This window comes from Budorcas taxicolor, chromosome 2 (genome assembly GCF_023091745.1).
Source record: "Budorcas taxicolor isolate Tak-1 chromosome 2, Takin1.1, whole genome shotgun sequence".
Lineage (NCBI taxonomy): Eukaryota > Metazoa > Chordata > Mammalia > Artiodactyla > Bovidae > Budorcas > Budorcas taxicolor.
Genome location: NC_068911.1, coordinates 169211917 through 169235322, shown reverse-complemented (window position 1 = coordinate 169235322; position 23406 = coordinate 169211917). Strand labels below are relative to the sequence as shown.

Below are 23406 nucleotides of genomic sequence, written 5' to 3'. Positions count from 1 at the left end.
GAGAAATGAAAAGCATACATCCACACAAAGACTTGAATATGAATGTTCATAGCAGTTGTATTTCTAATAGCCAAAGACTGAACATGACACAGATGTCCTTCAACAGGGATTGGATAAACAAATTGTGGTATATTAATCCAGTGAAATATATCATGTTGAGTGAAAGAAGCCAGACTATATGCTGTATGATAAAAATTCTAGAAAATACAAACGAATCTTTAGTGGCAGAAAGCAGATTGGTGGTTGTCTGGGAGAGGAGGTCAGGAGACAAGAATTAAAGAAGGACATGGAGAAATGTTTGAGAATAATAGATATTCATTATCTTAATTGTGGCTTTGAGGATGTACACTTATGTCAAATGAATATTGTACATTTTTAATATGTGCAGTTTACTCTATCAATTACATTTTAATAAAGATGCTAAAAACAAAAAAGTAAGCAAGAGAAAGTTCAGATCATGTAATTCACCTGCCTCACAATCACTGACTTCTCAACACATTTGGAATAAAGCTCAGCCCCCACAGTGGCCTCTGAAGCCACAGGTGATTTGGCTCCTCCTCCTCTTTGCTTTCATTACCTGATCCCTGGTCTAGGAGGATCCCACACGCAGCAGAGCAGCTAGTGGCAGCTAGATGCTAGTGGCATCCCCCGTGGCACAACCGCTGAAGTCCACACGTCCTAGCACCCATGGTGAACAACAAGAGAAGCCACTCCAATGAGAAGCCCGCACACTGCAATGAAGAGTAGCCCCCGCTCCCAGAAACCAGAGAAAGCCCAAGCAGCAACAAAGACCCAGAGCAGCCAATAAATAAATAAATTTTAAAAATTAAAGAAATAAAACTGAGATCTGAGAGCCACTGGGAACCTGCTGTGTAGCACAGGGAGCTCAGACGGTTGCTCTGTGATGACCTAGAGGGTGAGATGGGGAGGGGGGGATAGATGTGTGCACAGAGCTGACGCGCTGTGTTCTACAGCAGAAACACAACATTGTCAAGCAATTATATTCCAATAAGAAGATTCATTAATTACAAAATAAAACAAAGGAAAAAGAAAACACTAAGATCTGTCTAATGCAAATATGCACCTGCTGTGACACACAGTGGAGAAGGCAATCGCACCCCACTCTAATTCTCTTGCCTGGAAAATCCCATGGACGGAGGAACCTGGCAGGCTGCAGTCCATGGGGTCACTAAGAGTCGGGCACGACTGAACGACTTCAGTTTCACTTTTCACTTTCATGCATTGGAGAAGGAAATGGCAACCCACTCCAGTGTTCTTGCCTGGAGAATCCCAGAGACGGAGGAGCCTAGTAGGCTGCCATCTGTGGGGTCGCACAGAGTCGGACACGACTGAAGCAACTTAGCAGCAGCAGCAGCAGCAGTGACACACAGTTACCCCAGAACTACCCTGTGAGGTGGACGCCATGATTTGTCTCACTTTGCAGAAGGGAAGCAGGGCTGGGGAGGAGAAACGACTCGCCCCTTGGGGAGTCACATAGGCAGTCTATGACAAAGTCAGCTGACAACTGGATTCCAGTGCCAGGTGCAGTCAGGGGCAGACATGTGACTCCAGCCCACAGCAGGCACTTCTAAGAGAGGAAGGTCAGGAGTCTGATGCTGACAGTGCACTCTGCCCACATGCTGACTACAAAGGCTTCTGGGATGTCTGGTTTCAAACTCCCTTTCAAGCTGTTCCATGCCTCTCTGCCTTCACCCACTGCCCCTGCCTGAGTACCCTTCCTCGCTTACCTCCCCAGCTCCCACTATCCTTGGAGATCCAGCTTCAGCTTCAGCTTTTCCAAGAGGTCTTTTCTGACCCCATGGCTCCCTGAGTCCAACTCTGTTTGTGGTATTTGAGTGAATAATGAGTGAATGAATAAATGAATAGCACATCTACTTTTATTCATTCATACAACCATAAATATTTACTAGCCAAGCACTGAGGATACAGCCACTGGTCCTTCTCCTCAAGGGGCCTGAGCCTAGAAGGGAGACAGACATCACAAAGGACAAAAGGGCCTGTGACCTCACTACCCAGTCAATGAGGGGCTTCTTGAAGACGTAGATCTAACCTGAGGCCTAAAATTGGGGTTAGTTACCCTTTGAAGAGCAGAAGGGGAGTGTTCTTGGCATTGGGCTGATAAGAGGAAAGATGTTCCGCGCGGCTGGATCAACAGTGGTGGGTAAAGAAGGGAGAGGGTGGAATGGGGGGAGACGGTTCTGCACAGGCCTGATGCAGAAATTGTTTTTCCAGTTGAACAGGGCAAGGTGATGAGAACATCCTAATGGAAACCTCAGAGGGGCAGGTGGCACTGGGGCAGACTCTCCTGGTTTGGACAGAACTGGCAGGGAGGATTCCTCCCCCAACACACACACCCCACCTGATTTTCCTTTCTCTCCTGGAGTAGGGGTGAGCAGAGACTTGGGCCCCTTCAGGCTAGTGCAGTGACTGAAGGGCAGAATTACTAGGAGGCTTAACAAAATGGCTTCTCACTGATTTACTTAGGAAACCTGGGCCTTCCCAGGTCCCCAGATTGTCCAGCCAGAAACAAATTCGGCCGCTACTCTGTCTTCTGTGCTGGGTGATCTTGGGCTGCTTACTTAACTGTGTTACTCGTCTGTAAAAAGCCGGGCAGACTAACCTCCACTCACAAGGTTGTGTAAGGAGGAAATGTGATGATACGATGGTTTGCCTTAGTGAGAACTGCTTCCTACTGCCAACCTGTTAAACTGCAACATCCACCCACTGTGGGTTAGTGGGATTAAACCAGCATTCAAGCTATTTGGGACCAACCTTGAGTCTTAACGTCCTGGGTGTTCTCAAGAGCAGACTGGAAAGAGTGGAGATCTTGGATGCCGGAGCATCTGCCTTACCCTTGCCCCTAACCCACTTTGTCCTGGTCCTTTGGGAACTTGCTTTCCAGTCCCCTTCTGTGGCATCAAGCGTAAGCCACACATGTCAGTTGTGTGACAAGCCACACATCTGAGCCTCGGTCTCCTGAGCCCTAAAATGGGCACACTATAGCCTTCTCAGAGGGTTGCTGTCCCAAAGCATAAGAAACTGACCATCTCACCTCATAAACATTAGCTGTCCAGTCCACAAGCCAATTGTACTCTCTCTGGAATTGCAGTTATCTGACTACCCTGCCCCCTCTACCTGACTGTGTCCAAGTCTCTCTCTGGACCCTGGGGCCCAGTACAGGCAGGCAGCGGGGAAGCAGTGGGGCCTGCTGAACCGTTGAACCTGAACACTGAGCCGGAAGCGCTAGGCCAGGGCCAGTAGGGCTCCAGGGAAGGGGCATCTGGGTGAGAAAAGCGCATCTATAAACCGTCAACTTTCTCCAGGTCCAGCAGCACGGGTGCAACGGGGGGACTAAAAGAGAGTTGGGGCTGCAGAGGGAAACCACCCCAAAGAGTGAACGAAGTGGTTGCTCTGGCGCTGTTAGCCTCAGGCCAGTGCACGTTGGGTGTGGTGATCTGTCCTCTGTAGCCCTCCTCCCCACATTATCTAGTTTAATCTCTTCTTCCTTGAAGTAGATTACTATCTCCATTTTACAGAGGAGAAAACTGAGGCTCGGAGCGAGTAAGTGACCTGTCCAGATGTTTCCACCGGGCCGGGTGGCTTCCTCGGCGTCCGGTTCGGCGTTGCTGAAGACGCCCCAGGTTCTCCAGGCCCAGGTCTGGGCGTTTCTGGGGCCGCCTGGAGGCAGGGGGCGGGGCCCAGAGACGGGGCGGGGGCGTGGCTGCGGGGCGGGGGCGGGGTCGCACAGTTGGCCGCCAGGCCTCGGGAGGCGAGACGCTGGCCATGGAGGCGGGGGTCTGCCGCTATCAGTTTCGGATCGCGCTGCTGGGGGACGCGGCCGTGGGAAAGACGTCGCTGCTGCGGTGCTACATGAGGGGCGCGCCCGGGATCCCCGAGCCCGAGCTGGAGCTCGAGTCGGCGCCCACGGTGGGCGTCGAGTTCTACACCCGCACTGTGCAGCTTCAGGCTGGGCCGCGCGTCAAGCTGCAGCTCTGGGACACGGCGGGCCAGGAGCGCTTCAGGTGCGCGGTGGGTGGAAGGTGGGCCGGGGGAGGGACGAGAAGGGTTTGGGGTGAGGGGTCTCTGGTTGGGGCGGGGTGACCATGGGGATCCTTCAGAGTCGCCGCCCTCAGTGGCCCAAGTAGAGATCTGGGGGTCCCTGCCCTGGGCCCGGGTCCTTCACGCTTGAGTCATTCATCCTACAAATAACAGCCCCTGAGCTGGATGCCTGAGACCTGGCCCTGCCGGTGGAATATTCGACATTGAAACCTAGAGGGATGAATGACCTGGGTGCTGAGAGGGCCCACAGAAGCACAGAGGGAGGTGTCAGGGAGAGGTGGAAAGAAGAGAAATTTGTGTTGGCTGTGACGGATGCGTAGGAGTTTGCCAGGGAGAGAAATGGGGAAACCTGCGGTCAGGAAAACATCAGGTTTTCTCCAGGAATGGTCAGGAGAGTATGGGAATCAACCTGCTCCCTGACTGAGGAACACATAGTAACTTGGGAGAGACACAGACCAGGGAAGAGGGAAGCAGAGAGTGGTGTGATATGAGCTGAAATGGGGGTGTGAGGCAGTCCCTGGATGGAGGAGGACGCAGGACCGGGTGTGTTGAAGGCATAACCCTCTCCCATGTTACTCCCTTCACCATTAGGTGCATCACCAGGTCCTTTTACCGGAATGTGGTGGGTGTCCTGCTGGTCTTTGATGTGACAAACAGGAAGTCCTTTGAACACATTCGAGACTGGCATCAGGAGGTCATGGCCACTCAGGGCCCGGACAAGGCGATCTTCCTGCTGGTTGGCCACAAGAGTGACCTGCAGAGTGCCCGTTGTGTCTCAACCCAGGAGGCGGAGGAGCTGGCTGCCTCCTTGGGCATGGGCTTTATGGAGACCTCCACCAAAAGTAACTGCAATGTGGACCTGGCCTTCGACACCCTTGCCAACACCATCCAGCAGGCCTTGTGGCAGGGGGCCATCAAACTGGAGGAGGACTGGGGGGGTGTGCGGCTCATCCAGAACACCCAGGTCTCCAGGCAGCCCAGCAGAATGCAGCACCCGGGCCCATGCAGGTGCTGACTCTAGGAGGGAAAGGGTTAAAGCAGTGCTGGTGGGGTGGGGAGTGTTCGTATCTCTCTGGAGGCCAAATGGCAGAATCTATTCAGACAGTTATTACAAACCATATCCTGGCAGTCATGCCTCCTGGATTTTGGGGTCTCAGAGCTCAGCCCCTTTTCTACCAGAAAGGTCTAAGAGGCCAGGTGTGCAGCTTCCTGTCCTGGAGCCTGTTTGCTCTGTGGGCAGAGGAGCTCATAAGAGACCCCATTCACGGGGGGTTGTGGGCATGACTGAGAACATGGATGCGCTGTGCTCAGCCAGAGCCAGAGACTCCCACATGGTGAGAATCGAAAAGCAAGAACTGTCATCGCTGCTGATCTTTCCTCTCTTAGCTAGGATGCGGCCATTTCAGGTAGTGTTCCTGGGCTCAGACGCTGAGCTGCTCAGCGTGTGGACGCTGCTACACAGGCGAGGAGGGGGGCAGGGGCTCTCAGGCTGAGCCAGGTCTTCAGGCTTGGATGAGAAAGTGTGTCCTAAAACTCGGATTGCTGCCCAGTGCTCCTACTCCAAGGCCACGGATCAGAGAGGCAGGGATGAATATGAACAGCTCTCTGGCTGGGCGCATGGTGGACACTGTTGGTTAGCCACCAAAATCTCCCCTCAGGGCTGAAGAACCCATACCCTCCTCCCCATCAAAGCTCCTAGCTGCTGGAAGTGCTATGTGGTGGCGAAGCCCAGGCTGCTCTCTCTGGGAACTGCCTGCTCATCTGGGGCAGCCCACAGTCCAGCATCAATGTATCAGCTCTGGTGGGGGCGGGGGGAGTGTTCAAAGGCCTGGCCTTCTTGCCTCACCTCTGAAGGAAACACCCATCTTCATCATTCTCCATGGGGTCGAGGCCACTGTTAGGACAGCATCACAGCTAAATCCTCCTGCTCAATCCTGCTTTCTTCCCTTCCTCCCCCACAAGCAGGTATTGATCTCAAGAATCTCCTAATAGGGACTTCCCTGGTGGTTCAGTGGCTAAGACGCTGAGCTTCTGAGCTTCTGGTTTCGATCCCTGCTCAGGGAACTAGATCCCACATGCTGCAATAAAGATCGAAGATCCTGAGTGCCACAGTTAAGACTCGGTGCAGCCAAGTAAATATTTTTTTTAAGAAAGAATTTCCTAATAAAGGTCTGCACAAAATACAAGGGGGGAAAAAAGTCTGCACCCTTGGAATTCCCTGGCGGTCCAGTGGTTAATATTGTGATCTCAAAGCCAAGAGCCCAGGTTCAATCCCTGGTTGGGGAACTGAGATCCCACAGTCTGCATGGCGTGGAAAAAAAAATTATATATAAAAGTCTAGGGGACTTCTTTCATGATCCAGGGGCTAAGACTCTGAGTGCCCAGTGCAGGGGGCCTGGGTTCAATCCCTGCTCAGGGAACAATTACCCTCATGCTGGAACTAAAGATCTCACATGCTGCAATGAAGACTGAAGATCCTGCCTGCTGCAACTAAGAGCCGGTGCAGCCAAACAAATACTAAAAAAAATAAAAGTCTGCACACTGATTTTGTTCTCAGAATCTGGCTGCTGGGGAACTTAACCTGCCACAGAAGCTGCTAGGCACAAAATATCCAGTGGCAATGAAGGAAGGCTTTATGGAGAGAGGAATCTTTACACGTCACTGAAGGCAGAAGAGGGTGACAGAGGGTGAGATGGCTGGATGGTATCACTGACTCAATGGACACAAACTTGGGCAAGCTCCGGGAGACAGTGACGGACAGGGAAGCCTGACGTGCTGCAGTCCATGGGGTCGCAATGAGTTGGACATGGCAACTGAACAGGCAACACAGCAGGTGTAAAGGGGATATCTGGGCGGTCTCATTGTGCCAGCGGGCATGGGCAGGGCAGGGCAGTTGCCATAGCAAAAATAGCACAGCCACCCTACTCACTTTGTGACCTGGGGCCAGTTACTCTACCTCACTGAGTCTCAGATTCCTCCTCAGTAACCTGTCACTGAAAACCCCTCTTTCCTAGGGGTCTTGGGAAGTTTTTTCTTGGGGTGATTTTTAGCTTCCTCGCCGTGGCACCTGGGCCAGGAGGGACCTCTCTGCGCTCTACTTCCTCCCTGCGTTCTCTTTTTAAAACATCACTCATTCTTCTGAACATCTTGCAAGGTTGGCATGACTATCCTCATTTCGCAGATAAGAAAGGGTAGGCAGGAGAGGGAAATTATTTGCTTTAGAGTTATTATCATTCCTTCATCAAAAATGTCTTAAAATGAGCATCTACTCTGATCTGGGCTCCAGGGATACAGCAGGGAACAGGACAGAAGAGCAGTCCTCGGGCTGACATTCTGGTGGAAGAGAAAAGACTAGTAAGTGGGACTAAATGAGTCCTAGCTCTAAGTGCTGTAAAGACCACAGGTCCGGGAGACAGGCCTGAGGGTGATGGCGGCTCCTTTAGAGCACACGGTCAAGGAAGGCCTCTCTCAGGAGATGGCCTTTGATTTGAGAACCTAGATGAGGAGGAAGAACCAAGCTAAAAGCAGAGATCTAGGCAGAACGAACAGTGTCCAGCTCTGACTGGGCACTTCTTAAGTACCATTTGCCAAGCAGTTTGCCATTGCTATCTCAGTGCAGCAACCCCAGCCCCAATCTTTAGTGCAGATTGTATCACCCATCTTGAGGGTCTCAGGCCTGTTGGGCGTGACTTAGCATCCACACTGCCCCAGGGGATCTTTTTAAAATGCAGATTTGACCTGGCTGCTTCTCTCCTAGAATCCTTCCCTGGCTCCCCATTGCCTGCAGGGTAAAATCCAAACCCTTTCCCCCAAGTTCAATCTAATCTGGTCCTACGGCATCTCCACCTGCTTTGCCTGCTTTGCCCAGCTCCCCAACCGCCTACAGCCCCGGGGTTCGCACATGCTGTCCCCTTTGCTTGGAAGACCCTAGCACTTTCCTCCCTCCTTGTGTTCTCTGATCAGCCTGCAACACTCAGAATAATATGGCCTCCTCTTAACCATTGCATTATCCCAGCTGCCAAAAATAGGGCAGGCTTTTGGTCAAACCTGGGTTTGAATCTCAGCTCTGCTATATACAACTGTGGGACCCTGGGGAACTCATTTCATCTAAGCCTCAGTGGACTCATCTGTAAGATGGGGACAATACTAACAAGTTCTAGAAAGGATCAAATAACAAATCAAAGGCAGTGCTCCTCACTAGGCACTAGGAGTTCAGAAGGTGGAAGCCCGCTTCTTCCCGAGGGTTTTGCTCTTGTGACTATTAGGGAACAGAGACTGCCGAAGTACATACTTTAGGGAAATAAGAATTCCAGATGCTAACAAAGTTCTTAAAGGTCCTGATCCCTTGCAGAGAGATGGGTTGGGCTGCCCACAGGCTACTTGGCCTCCAAGCCTTTCCATGAGTTGCTTCCTCATCTGAAAACCTTGCAACCCAGGCCTGAATCCCCTGTGCCCTTCAGAAGGAACAGAACCGAAGGTCTGCCACCCAGGAGACCCTTTCTTAAGACCCTGCCTATTCTGGGAGCCACTGAAACCTGGCAGATGAAGAGGGAAGGTTTGTCCGACCCACTCTGCACAGGCTGGAACCGGAGCCTTCTGGGGAGATCTTTCCTCTACCTCTGAGCCTCAGTTTCTTCATGGTAAAATGAGAATGATTCTTACCTCACAGTTTTGTTAGAGGATTAATTATGACATGGATTAAGTGTTAGGTTACTTAACACTTAATAAATGTTAGCTTACTTCGGCCAACAAGCCCACTCTGGGTCTTTCGTGTGTGATTCCCTTGCTTGGAATGTCCCTCCTCCATCTCTGACAAAACTCCGTTCACCCATCAAAGCTTAGTCCAGCCTAACCTATTTCTTTCCCTGAGCCTTCAGGGCACTTATTGGAACGGCTCTCCTCCTGGCAGATTTCAGGCTCTGCTGTACCTTTTTGGCCCACTAGAGGGCAGCTCTTCAAGACCGGGCTGATTCCCTTGAGGAAGCTCTCGGGCAGGGGAACACTGACTGGGCTTTCAAAAACCATTCGGGAAAATATGAAACATAACCAAGAATAAAGAAACTAGTATAAAGTAGTGTGAAGAACTTCTTCTACTCATAACTCGGCTTCAACAAATAGCACCAAGCCCATCCTGTTTTCCTCTTTTCTTTATGAAAGTTATTCTTAGATCCTGGCCCTGGTGGGTGACAGATATGGGAGGATCTCTCTAGGACCCCTGGCAGGGACGTGTCCCGCAGGAGTCCCAGTGTTGAGAGAGGTAAGCCTCACACCACAGCCCGCATAGACCTGAGTGCTCTGGGACTCAGGTCAGCAGAGGGCAGAAAGGGGTCAGCACATGGGGCCTGCAGGGAGGGCATCTTTGCCAAGGGCGTCACCCAGGCAGTGGAGGTGGCCTTCTCTTGAGAGTTTTGTGGAGGCAGAGCCTAGGGTCTAGCTGGCCAGGAAAGGTCCTGGGCTCAGCCCCTGCTCTGCCTTCTGTACCACCCACCCTTGAGGGGAGAGTCCACCCATCAGAAAGGGAAGGGGTGGGACTCCCCTGGTGGTCCCGTGATTAAGAATCTGCCTTCCAAAACAGGATTCAATCCCTAGCTGGGAAACTAAGATCCCACAGGCCACGGGCAGCTAAGCCCGTGTGGCGCATCTAGAGAAGCCCATGTGCCTCAACAAAGACCCAGCACAGCCAAATTTTTTAAACAAAGAAGGGAAGGGGCCTTTACCTGGAAAACAAAGGACTAAAAAACTGGGGGACTGTGGGGAACTTTCCCAACTATAGGGAACTGTGACACCTCAGTCCAGTGCTGCCCTCCTCCTCCCTGCTTGACCCCATGCAGGAGGGACCCTCTCCAGGATGGCTGCTTGATCCCAAATGGTGCCTTCTAGGTCCTCAAAACTCACCCATTTTTGTGACCACCCCCTACAGCTGCCTTTTGGTAGATTCAAACTTTTTGTTTATATGCCTGAAGTTATCATCAGAGGGCTTCCCTGGTGGCTCAGCTGGTGAAGAATCTGCCTGTAATGTGGGAGACCTGGGTTTAATCTCTGGGTCGGGAAGATCCCCTAGAGAAGGGAACAGTATTCTCCAGGATTCTGGACAAGTCCATGGGGTCGCAGAGTCGGGCACGACTGAGCGACTTTCACTAGCATCAGAATCTTGTCAGATGGGATCTTTCCCACAGCCCTAAAATGCTCCACAGCTGACAGAGGTGATGCTCAGGCTGAAGAGGGGTGGGAAGCTCAGGGTCAGCCAGCTGGACTCCCCACACCCTCCCAAACCCCTGTAAGACACACACATGGCAGACTCCAAACATGGGCACTGGACCCCACCACTAGGCCTGAGGGCTGTCCACCCCCAGGCTTACTCTGCTCACCTCTGACCATTCTCTCCTGACATAGCACCTTATGCTTCAGCCACGCTGACGAGGTGACTTCTTCACACCTCCAGGCCTTTGGATGCGCTGTCACTCCCCTCTGTCCCCCGCTAGGACTTGGGGAGTTTAGGGCACAGTCAGGGGAGCAGGTTCTGGAGTCAAGAGGGACCTGGTTGAAACCTTAGCACCATCACCACCACCTGTGTGATCTTGAGCAGATTACTTAAACTCTCTAAAGTTCAGTTGCCTCATTGAACAATGGGGTTAAATGAGATTATTGCGAAGTGCTTAACACTTTTTCTTCATGCTTGTTGGGGAAACAAGCCTATTCACAGAAGGTGCTCGGCACAGCACATGGCACCTAAGTTCTCTCCGGAGCTCTCAAATTCGTCAGCCCTGCTCCACACTCCCTGGGCTGCTCAGCACGTATGAAGTCATCTGTGTGCGCAGTGTGCAGGGCTCTGGGAATCGGACGGGCCTGGTTACTTAGCTAGTGCGGTGGAAGGCCTTGCACCCAGGCTAAGCTGCCCCAGACACCGAGTTAGGAGATCCCTTATAGATACCTGGTGACACCTCTCTCCCCACATCCAGTCACCAAGGCCCATGCGTGCACCACTTAAACAGCTGCCAAATCTCCCTTCTCTCCACTTGTTACAGCCACCTCAGTCCAGGCAACAACGTTCTTATGAACCTCTGCTTCTACAAATGTTTTCTTATCCCCTCCACTGTCTGGCCAGAGTGATCTTTTCAAAATACCAATCTGACCATTTTCTGCCTAAAATCCTTCAATGGTTCCTGCTTTCTGGGTAAAGCCCACTTTTCTGAGGCCTACAAGACACCACATGACCTGGCCCATCTCACTTCACACTGCACTGTGGTTGGCAAATGTGCAGCGCTCTCTCCTTTAAAGTGGCCCTGCCTTCCTATGGATCCCTTAGATTACAGCTCAGCTGCTCAGACGCTCTCCCCTGACCCTGGGAGCCTCTGCTTTGTTGTTCTCGTCACAGAGGCAGGTTCCCTTTCCCTTGGTGGAAAGAACGCTCCCTGTGTTCATTCATCACCATTGGCTATGCCTGGCATAGGCAGGGGCACAGCTTATAAACACTCGCTGGATGAACAAGCCTCTCAGGAAGCACACAGGACAAGATGTCTCAGCTGGAGGAATGCACTCACCTGTCACGCAGCTGATCAAGAACTGAGGTCTTCTGACTCAACCCAGCTCTTGCCATTAAACTGCCTGGATTCCCTACCCTCTTCTGTCCTCAATGGAAGATTCAAAACTAATTCTGGATTCCTTCTTGGCTGCCGAGGCCAGTGACTCGCTCCTACTGCAGGAACTTGGTGGAAGGCTTTTGGTAGCTTGGTAATCACCAACAGAACATCCTTTGAGTGTCCCCCAGCAGCATCAGGAGATTCTGGAGAAAGCACAACCCTTCAACATCCTCTGCCTGGTGGGAGGCCACAAGAGTGATGACTGAGCGACAGGTGATGGAGGAAGGCGAGAAGCTGGCTGCCTCTTTGGGTGTTTATTATGTTGAGACCTCAGCCAAAAGCAACGGTGACATCCGGCACAGACTTTAAGCTGCTCACTCAGGAGATCTATAAGCTGTAAAGAGAGGGGTCATGGGGCCAAACTCAAGGTGGGAGGGAGTGAAAAGCAGGGTCCCACCACAGACCAAGTCTCAGAAGGCAGAGACCCAAAGCAGGGCAAGGGGGATGTGTCCATGCTGGTGGCCCCTGGGTGGGCAGCCACGCTCCCTGAAGCTCCTGGAAACTTCATGATCCACAAAGGTCTCTGCCAGGCACAGAACAGGATGATGCTAGGTGCCACTGAAGGTCATGACCCTGAGGTCTCAAAGCACCTGGTTTCCTCTGTATGATGGTGAAAATACTAGGATCTCCACAACTACAAACAGACAGAAGCCTGCACGGAAAGGCCTTCCCCCAAGTCTATTGCTATCTTTTCTCAGCATCAAGGATGAACTCCAGAAGTTCCAGAAAAGCAGATCAAAAACAATTTCCCCAAATCAGGATGCCTCTTCAGTTTGGGGCTGATAAGAAAAGGTCACCCTGCTTGATTGTTATGGCAGAGACTAGACTGAAAGTCCTGCTGATGGTAAGGTCTTCCTTGGAGTAAAATAATGGAAAAATCCCTGGGTTTTTTCCTCCATCATAGAAATGAATAATAGTGCTGCCATCTGCTGACTAAAGGCCTACATTTAGCCTTGCTTATCCTTCTCTGGCATTTCAAAGGCTGTAAGCCATGTACCCTGTTTGTTTCGATTAATAACTTCTTTATTCTGGAAAAGCAAATGAAAGTCATATTCATATAAACACTGACATTACAAAGTACAGGGAGAAGGGAGAGGGAGAAGGGAACAGAAACCTCTACAAATCCTGCTAATATTAATACTCTCTCACCAAACAAGACCATAATGCTTTGTCCCCTATTCAATCACTTACATAATAAACCACAAATAAAATCTTCTCTGGAAGATACACTGCTCTTCTTTGAGATGGCAGGGAACAAGGACTGGAAGTTGGGGTAGGAGGCTTTATTCTTTTGGCAGATCCTCTCAGTCATTATAGATATTGCTGCACTGTTAATAAAAAATATATGCTTCTCTGTAAAGCATTAAAAAAAAAAATCCAAGGATGAGATGGCTGAGGTCTCAGCTCAAGTATCTCCGAATACATTGCTGTCCATCCCCTGAGCTTTCCATGCGTTATTTCTTGGTTGTTTTCCGGATCAACGCCATTCTCTGAAAGGAGAGAGAAATAAGCAATGACACAGGTTAGAGTGAGGAACTTTCCAGGAAATCCATGTGTGGTTACCAGGCAGCATGGTCTACGCCACTCCTGAGGCTGGAGTCCTCAGGAACTTACAGGCACAGGGCAGCTCAGCAGACTCCTTCTAACTAAAGTGCAGTCTGCGGGGCCCTAAAAGATGTTTATATTGGCCAGTAGACCCATTTCATTGACCGAAAGACTCAAAGAGCCCTACGCTAGTGGGATGGCAAAAAAAAAAAAATATGTTAAAAGCAGAAGCTGACATTTCTTGCCTTTTGGGGATTTAAAGGGACAGGCTGTCAAAATACATGTTTTCTAGGCTTACTCCCCCTCACCAATCTCTTTTCCTGATGATGGAAAAATAGGGAAGAGGCCTCTGTTTTGAGCCTGTTGCCAACACACAAAGGGAGCTGATATTTCACACTTGATGACCTGCTATGGAGGAAACTGACTCTAGTAATTTCCACCATAACCCATCTGGCAACATTCAGATCATGGGTTTCAAATCTTCCTATTACCAGCCACTGGCCAAATTAACGACTTGCTTTGCTCACTCTTTTTGACTAAGAGATCGTTTTAACATTATATTTGCTGCTGCTGCTGCTAAGTCACTTCAGTCGTGTCCAACTCTGTGCGACCACATAGACGGCAGCCCACCAGGCTCCCCCGTCCCTGGGATTCTCCAGGCAAGAACACTGGAGTGGGTTGCCATTTCCTTCTCCAATGCATGTAAGTGAAGAGTGAAAGTGAAGTCGCTCAGTCGTGTCCGACTCTTAGTTGTAGTTGTGTCTGACCCCATGGACTGCAGCCCACCAGGCTCCTCCATCCATGGAATTTTCCAGGGAAGAGTACTGGAGTGGGGTACTGATATTTGCTGACTGATAAATAAATAGGGCTAAAAGTGGACAATTTGATAGCAGAACCAAACTGACTGTCCACTGCCTTGAGGGACTCCCTTCTGAACAATATTGCACTTAGGCTATTCAGTTCAGTCGCTCAATCGTGTCCGACTCTTTGCGACCCCATGAATCGCAGCACACCAGGCCTCCCTGTCCATCACCATCTCCCGGAGTTCACTCAGACTCACGTCCATCGAGTCCGTGATGCCATCCAGCCATCTCATCCTCGGTCGTCCCCTTCTCCTCCTGCCCTCAATACTTCCCAGCATCAGAGTCTTTTCCAATGAGTCAACTCTTCGCATGAGGTGGCCAAAGTACTGGAGCTTCAGCTTTAGCATCATTCCTTCCAAAGAAATGCCAGGGTTGATCTCCTTCAGAATGGACTGGTTGGATCTCCTTGCAGTCCACGGGACTCTCAAGAGTCTTCTCCAACACCACAGTTCAAAAGCATCGATTCTTCGGCACTCAGCTTTCTTCACAGTCCAACTCTCACATCCATACATGACCACAGGAAAAACCATAGCCTTGACTAGACGGACCTTAGTCAGCAAAGTAATGTCTTTGCTTTTGAATATACTATCTAGGTTGGTCATCACTTTTCTTCCAAGGAGTAAGCGTCTTTTAATTTCATGGCTGCAGTCACCATCTGCAGTGATTTGGAGTCCCCCCAAAGAGTCTGACACTGTTTCTACTGTTTCCCTATCTATTTCCCATGAAGTGATGGGACCGGATGCCATGATCTTTGTTTTCTGAATGTTGAGCTTTAAGCCAACTTTTTCACTCTCCTTGTTCACTTTCATCAAGAGGCTTTTTAGTTCCTCTTCACTTTCTGCCATAAGGGTGGTGTCATCTGCATATCTGAGGTTATTGATATTTCTCCCGGCAATCTTGATTCCAGCTTGTGCTTCTTCCAGTCCAGCGTTTCTCATGATGTACTCTGCATATAAGTTAAATAAGCAGGGTGACAATATACAGCCTTGATGTACTCCTTTTCCTATTTGGAACCAGTCTGTTGTTCCATGTCCAGCTCTTACTGTTGCTTCCTGACCTGCATACAGATTTCTCAAGAGGCAGGTTAGGTGGTCTGGTATTCCCATCTCTTTCAGAATTTTCCACAGTTTATTGTGATCCACACAGTCAAAGGCTTTGGCATAGTCAATAAAGCAGAAATAGATGTTTTTCTGGAACTCTCTTGCTTTTTCGATGATCCAGCAGATGTTGGCAATTTGATCTGTGGTTCCTCTGCCTTTTCTAAAACCAGCTTGAACATCAGGGAGTTCAAGGTTCACGTATTGCTGAAGCCTGGCTTGGAGAATTTTGAGCATTACTTTACTAGCATGTGAGATGAGTGCAATTGTGCGGTAGTTTGAGCATTCTTTGGCATTGCCATTCTTTGGCATTGCCTTTCTTTGGAATTGGAATGAAAACAGACCTTTTCCAGTCCTGTGGCCACTGCTGAGTTTTCCAAATTTGCTGGCATATTGAGTGCAACACTTTCACAGCATCAGCTTTCAGGATTTGAAACAGCTCAACTGGAATTCCATCACCTCCACTAGCTTTGTTTGTAGTGATGCTTTCTAAGGCCCACTTGACTTCACATTCCAAGATGTCTGGCTCTAGATGAGTGATCACATCATCATGATTATCTGGATCGTGAAGATCTTTTTTGTACAGTTCTTCCACGTATTCTTGCCACCTCTTCTTAATATCTTCTGCTTCTGTTAGGTCCATACCATTTCTGTCCTTTATCGAGCCCATCTTTGCATGAAATGTTCCCTTGGTATCTCTAATGTTCTTGAAGAGATCTCTAGTCTTTCCCATTCTGTTGTTTTCCTCTATTTCTTTGCACTGATCGCTGAAGAAGGCTTTATCTCTTCTTGCTATTCTTTGGAACTCTGCATTCAGATGCTTATATCTTTCCGTTTCTCCTTTGCTTTTCGCCTCTCTTCTTTTCACAGATATTTGTAAGGCCTCTCCAGACAGCCATTTTGCTTTTTCACATTTCTTTTCCATGGGGATGGTCTTGATCCCTGTCTCCTGTACAATGTCACGAACCTCATTCCATAGTTCATCAGGTACTCTATCTAGGACATCACCAAATGGTCAACAACCGAAATCAGATTGATTATATTCTTTGCAGCCAAAGATGGAGAAGCTCTATACAGCCAACAAAAACAAGACCAGGAGCTGACTGTGGCTCACATCATGAACTCCTTATTACCAAATTCAGACTCAAATTGAGGAAAGTAGGGAAAACCGCTACACCATTCAGGTATGACTTAGGCTATTAGCAGTCTTCTTATAGAGCTTCCTTTGTGAGCTTTGTAAACATACCCACCCAGAGATCCTAAGCTATGGAAAAGCAAGGTACACTCAGTCAGAACTGCCCAACGGTGGCCATCTAAAGCTTGCAAAGAGCCCACTTTCAAATCAGAGTAGCCAGTTAAATTAAGACTTGTCAAATGGAGGCCAATATTGCTATGACACTGACTAGTGACTGGGACAGCTTGTTCTCCAGCAAAAGTGGAGACAGATTCTCTTACTGACCCCTCAGTTCTGCAGTAAGAGGGACAGAGAACAAAGGTTAAGCTGGGGTAGAGGCCAGAATGCCTGCCAGAGCAGCGTGGGTGCTACCTCCTGGCGTAAGTATAGCATACTTGTTTCCTTAAACTGCCCTTTAGTCAGGGGGTCCTGGATGATGTTCAAATCAGCAACAGTGAAAGATTTCATTAATGAGATGTGGTGGGGGCAAGTTCCACCCATGTTAGAAGAACCTAGAATCAACTTTAAGCAACACCCAGAGACACTCAGTTTTTCCTCTCATCAGAGTTGAGGGAAACAACAGACCCCACATGAAAACAGCAAAGTACCAAGGAAAAACATGTCTGATGTACCATGGAGCCTTGCTGCCTCCTGCCCTCTCTGACATTTGGGGGAAATGACACTGCAGTCATTCCCAGCTGCAGACAGTAGCTGTGTGCCTTCTCTCTGAGACACAACTCAAGGAATCAGCTGTGGCAGCCTTGGGACTCTGAAGGCTTCTCACCTGTTTGTGAGCTTCTGTGGTGCAAGCTTTTTTGTAGGGTCGGATTTCTTCAGAGCCAAACCCTGGGATCCACATGTTCCACTGGCGTTCTGTAAGGAAGAAGCCCACACAGAGATAAGGGGACCAGGAAGAGAGTGTCTGGGTGCAGTGTGACTCTCAGACAAGGGTTAGGGAGGACTAACCTGGGCAATTCACTGTACTAATAAACAGTAACTCTGAAGAGCAGCTCTACGGGACCCAAATAGGTAACTGCATACGGTGCCTTAAAGGTTTTAGAGGACACTGTCTGACCTTCTTGCAAGGAAAAAGGAGGTAGATGAGTCAAAATTTTGAGTGTGAAGCCCTAAGGTTTTCTATGTAGCTTTCCAGGAAAGTTACTTGTTTCTTCAATCATCTTACCCTTATGCTCAAGGCAACTCCTCTCAAACCTAAAGGAGGAGTAGGAACGGAAAGACACTCTTAGCAATCTGGAGTGAAGAGCCAGGTCCTAGCTCTGCTGCTTCGCTGTGGAGCAATATAATGCTGGGTCTTGGTTTCTTGACCTTTTATATGGTAGTAACAACAGAAATACTCATTGGAAAGACTGATGCTGAAGCTGAAGCTCCAACACTTTGGCCACCTGAGGTGAAGAGCCTACTCATCGGAAAAGACCCTGATGCTGGGAAAGACTGAAGACAGAAAGAGAAGAGGGCGACAGAAGATGAGATGGTTGGTTGACATCACTGATTCAATGGACATGAAATTAGGCAGACTCCAGGAGATGGTGGAGGACAGGGAGGCCTGGTGTGCTGCAATCCAGAGGGAAGTAAAGAGTTGGACACGATTTGGTGACTGAATAATAACAACAGAAATAACCACCTGATAGGGTGGTTGAGAGCCCTCAGTGGCATACTGCAATCCCAGAGCCTGAGATAAACACACAGAAATACAGATACTGATACAGGTATGTCCACGCCACAGCTCCAGGACCTTTTGCCACTGGATGACCATACCTGTAGAACTGCTACTCCAAGTTACCAGAGGGCAGACATTTGATTATTCTCCTTTGTCAGAAACTGGCATAACTACATGGACCCCTCAATCTACAAATAAAAGTGTACTGCACTTTAACTACATCAAATGTAAAAAAATCACACATATAAGATTATTTAGGGAATAACTCTCTACTCAAAAGGAGTCCATATTTAATATATATTCAAGTACAACTAGTTAGAAGATACCTAAATTAATGAGTTTAGTAACCCTGAATATTTACATTCATTTAAACCTAAAGATAATGAATTAGTATGAATGTATATTCTACAGATAAATATATTTAATGGAAAAAAAATAAAGAAATGAAGACCATGTCAATCAGAAGGTGAGGTTATCTAACCATTCAAGTATAGGAAATAGCTGGGTGAGAAGCAAACACTGGCAGTATCCATCCCAGCCTATCCAAAAGAAAGCCATCAAGGTTTACAGCCCCACTGGCAAACTTATCCTTGCTAGGGCTAGGAGGAGGTGTGCACAGCTGACCCAGATGGTTAACACCAGGTTCCCTAACTTCCCATGCTCTGATCCCATGCCTCCCAGCAATCTTCCTTCTGATTCAGGTTCCATTAGGCCCCCTGATAAGAAGCTATTCTGGTCATACAGAATTTCAAGTATTCATGTCTGTGATAATTATTTCTTACCCTTAATGAAGAAACTGACATTCCAATTTTATTTTCAACAATCAAAATACAAAATACTTTTACAAACAGGAATGTTAAACTCTGAAAGTAATAGAAACTGTAGGATTTTTTGGGGGGGAGGGTATGATAAAATACACATAAAATTAACCATTTTTCGGTGTACAGCTCAGCGGCAGTAAGCACATTCACACAACCATTACCATTATCCACCTCTAAAACTTCTTCATCCATCCATCCAAACCTAAACTCTGTACACATTAAACAATAACTTCCATTGCTCCATCCTCCTAGCCTCTGGTAACCACCATTGTACTTTTGGTCTCTATGCATTTGTGTTGTGGTGGTTTTAAAGTATGTCTTCTATCACGAAGTGGAGTCTGTGATCCCTCCCCTTGAACCCGGACAGGTCTTTGTGATTGCCTCATAGAACAGAATTCAGCTTCCCAGGTGGCACTAGTGGTAAAGCACCTGCCCGCTAATGCAGGAGATGTAAGAGATGCTGGTTCGATCCCTGGGTCGGGAAGATCTCCTGGAGAAGGGCATGGCAACCCACTCCAGTATTCATGCCTGGAGGATCCCATGGACAGAGGAGCCTGGCAGGCTATAGTCCATGGGGTCACAAAGAGTTGGACACAACTGAAGTGACTTAGCACGTGCACATGCAATGCAATGTGTCTTCAGAGGCTAGTTGACAAAAGCCATGCTGTTTCTGCCATGTTCGTTATACAGTAACAGGTAATCGAAATATCTGTCTTCTGCTTTTCAGTTCAGTTCAGTCACTCAGTCGTGTCTGACTCTTTGCGACCCCAGGGACTGCAGCATGCCAGGCTTCCCTGTCCATCATCAACTCCTGGAGCTTGCTCAAACTCATGTCCATTGAGTCGGTGATGTCATCTAACCACCTCATCCTCTGTCGTCCCCTTCTCCCCCTGCCTTCAATCTTTCCCAGCATCAGGGTCTTTTCCAGTGAGTCAATTCTTTGCATCAGGTGGCCAAAGTATGATGCAAAAGTATGATGCAAAGTCTTCTGCTAATAATGCCAGCCATGTTAACCAGAAGTGTGTCATTTATTCCACCCCCAGTACCAGCACCTTCTGAGCAGTAGCTCCCTAACACCGAGAAGGAAGCCGTTCAGTCATGGGCTGATCTGCACTGAATCCCTTAGTCATTGTGCCTCATTCTTTTGGCCTGACTTTGTAGTCACAGATTGTTCCCTTTCTTTTGATCATACTGCAACCAATGCAGCAGGGGATGGGGATGGGGGTGGCTTACTCATTTCCAAGTGATTATGATTATCAATGTTAGATGAGTGTCTCCCAGAAAAATCGAAGCTCAAATTTAGTGTCTATTAAGTAGAAAAGCAGAATACAAAATTATATGTGCATTAGGGATAAAATGTTCTTGGGAAAAATACTTCAATAAACTAAAAACTGGAAGGAAAATACCATTATATGAATGGTGGACATAGAATAGCTACATTTACTGAGCTCATTATTTTGTGCCAGTCACTTTACAAACATTATCTATAATCCTCACAATGACCCTGTAAGGATGATATTATGATCCCTATTTCACAAATGAGGAAATCGACTTTAAGAAAAAGTAAGTGGAAAGGATAAGGTGGTACAGTTAGAAAGTGGCAAACCCAATGCAGGGCTCATGCCCCATACCATGGATGGATTTCTCTTTCCTGTTTAATGTTACTATTGAATGAATATATAAATCCCAGAGCCCTAAAGTCTGATCCTGGCAGGAAGGTTCCTGAAGGAGCAACAGTGTGGATACCTCAGAGAGAAACGAGACCGCATACCTAGATGCAACTGGACATCTTTCACCTCCAGGGTGCTGGACTTGCGATGCCGAGCAAGCTGGCAGGCAGCTGTCACCACACTCTCAATAAAATCATCAGCAATCTGCAGCAGCATCTGGGGGAAGAACGATGGGGGAGAGTAACCATGGCATGGCAGGGTAGGCTCCTGTTGTGGAGACACCTATATTTGCTTGAATCACATATCTAGTCAGACTGTCTATTACAAGGCCGGGAATCAGCATTTGAGTGAAGGTAAGGAGGAGTGAGGACAAGAGAAACATACCTACTCGTTAACCAGGTTGAGAGAAATTCACACCTTTCTGAGGATGCATTTTCTGTACTTTCTACCTAGCAGCAGTCCACCAGCCCAAGCCCTACCCCCTCTATATCTTCTTCTGAATTAGCGAGGAACATAAAAGTGAATCATTAAATCCTCATTTTCTCATTAAATCCTTCATATTCTCTTAAGCATTTTTATTTCCATTATCTCACTGAGTCCTTATAATAATCCCATGGGGGGGAAAAATGGGGCCTAGATTTTATCCTAATTCTGTAGAGGAGGATGCTAAGATTCATGGAGACTAACTTATTTATAGCCACGTAACTACTAAGCAGCGGAAGCAGGATTCGAGCTCAATGTTCTAAGTCCAAATCCTGGATTCTTTCCACTTCATTATCCATTATTTGTAGACTATGTAAAGAGCAAAATCAGAATTCTGAAGTTAAAAATCTACAATTAAAAAAAACTGAAATTTTGATTAGTGAATACCTTCCTTATGTCTTCCTCTGGAAAAAAAATAAAATAAAATTACAACCATAGTTATAAACATTACTTTTTCTGCTAGACCATTAATATATTGCTATCTTTCCTATGGAACCAAACTATCTAAAATTAAGATTTCAAATGATTAAACATGGTAAGTCAACTCCAAAAATGACCTCTCCTTCCCTAACCCAGTAAAACAAGAAAAGGGTGGGGGTGGGGAGACATATAAATCCACAAAGACAACAAGAAAAAGAGAGAAAACCTTAATGGGCAAGAGATTCCAATAAACTTTTACAGCAAATTTTGGAAAAGAGGTAACAAAGAAAGAGTGGGAACTGACCTAGCAGACAGAAGGTATAACACAAATGCCTGTAGAGGGGACACCAATGAGAACTGAACTGATCTGGCAGAGCCAGGATTTGGAGCTATCATTAACCACAGAAGACTTGACTGAGATATGGAACTAAAAACTGAAGAATTGTTAGATGTCTATAAACAGAACAGACTTCCAATCCTCATCTTCAAAAGCAGCCAAGCAACTTTTCCCAACACATACCAGGATTACTAGACATCTGAAGAAAATCTCCAAAACTAAAAAGAAAATAAACAAACAAAAGGGGGATTAGGGGGACCCAGAGGAAACAGACAATACAGGGAAAAGAAGAAAATGTCAAACAACATAATTAATATCTTCAAAAAGAAAAATAGAAGATGACCCTAACAATCATAAAATAAGAACAGAATGGCTTAAGGGGAAAAAAAACAGTCAACAAGAAAAAGTTCATGGAAATTAAATTTTTTATTAAAAAAAGTTAAAATTTAGAAGATAAATTGAGGAAAATCTCTCCAGCAAGAAAAGCTTAGAATTGCAAAGAAATGAACACTAGAAAAGATTTTTTTAAAAAACCCCAAAACTAAGGATCAATGCAGAAGATCCAACATCCAACTATTACTGTTATAATAATCCTGTGGGAAAAAAAAATGGGGCATGGATTTTACCCTAAGCTTATAGAGGAAGATGCTAAGATTCATGGAGACTAACTTGTTCACAGCCATGGAACTACTAAGTTACACGGACAACTGTCATTCCAGAAAGAAAGAACAATAATAGAGAAGAAATTATCAAAAACCTAAGATTAAAAAAATGGAACCCTCATAACAGCTGGTGGAAATGTCAAAGGATGGAACACTTTATAAAAACAGGAAATTCCTCAAAGGAAAAACACAGTTACCATATGACTCATCAATTTCAGTCTTAGGTATATATCCAAAAGAAATGAAAAAGTATGTCCACAGAAAAAACTGTACATGATTTCAAAAAAAGAAAGGAAAGAAAAAACAAAAAACCTGTACATGAATGTTCATAGCAATATTAGTGATAATAGCCAAAAAGTGGAAATAATCCAAATGTCCATCAACAGATAAATGGAAAAACAAAACGTGGATACCCATACAATGGACTATCATTATTCAGTCATAAAAAGAAATGAAGTATTGATACTTGTTACAACAGGATGAATTTAAAAAACATTATGTTAAGTGAAAGATACTAGTCATATAAGACCAATTATTATATGATTCCAGTTATTTGAAATGTCCAAAATAAACAAATCTACAGAGACAGAAAGTAGTTTAGTGGTTGCCAAGGGTTGTGGGGGTTGTGGGAAAATGAAGTGACTGCTCCTTTTAGGGGTGATGACAATGTTCTAAGATTATGTTGATAACTGTACAATTCTGTGAATATACTAAAAACCAATGAACTGTGTACATTTAAAATGCGTGAACTGTGTGTTACATGAATTTTATTTCAATAAAGCTGCTATCTAAAAAACCGAACTCACATAGTGAGGACAAATATTTTCCCTCCAGATAAAAAAAACATAAAAGTAACAGTGGAATTATACTGTTTTTGCAACCTGCAGTTCCTTTCTCTATCATTACATATTCCTCAGAAAAGGAAAAAAAAAACAA

General features: G+C 47.0%; 2 protein-coding genes across 6 annotated transcripts in view; one reads left to right on the top strand and one right to left on the bottom strand.

Moving 5' to 3' along the window:
* The first annotated feature begins 3804 nt into the window (after window positions 1-3804).
* On the top strand, window positions 3805-5095 carry RAB42 (RAB42, member RAS oncogene family). The gene is made up of 2 exons (XM_052636275.1): window positions 3805-4043; window positions 4672-5095. The coding sequence occupies exons 1-2, from the start codon at window positions 3805-3807 to the stop codon at window positions 5093-5095; spliced, it is 663 nt and encodes a 220-aa protein (XP_052492235.1).
* Window positions 5096-11922: 6827 nt separating this feature from the next.
* Window positions 11923-23406, bottom strand: part of TAF12 (TATA-box binding protein associated factor 12) — a 30139-nt gene continuing 18655 nt past the window's right edge. For 4 of the 5 annotated variants that reach the window (XM_052659416.1, XM_052659409.1, XM_052659401.1 and 1 more), the window contains 3 exons: window positions 20670-20784; window positions 17184-17272; window positions 12072-13210 (listed from right to left, as the gene is read on the bottom strand). In XM_052659416.1, coding sequence (XP_052515376.1) covers window positions 13175-13210; window positions 17184-17272; window positions 20670-20784 — 240 coding nt within the window. In that variant the 3' untranslated portion in view covers window positions 12072-13174. The other variant, XR_008201216.1, reaches the window with a different exon arrangement.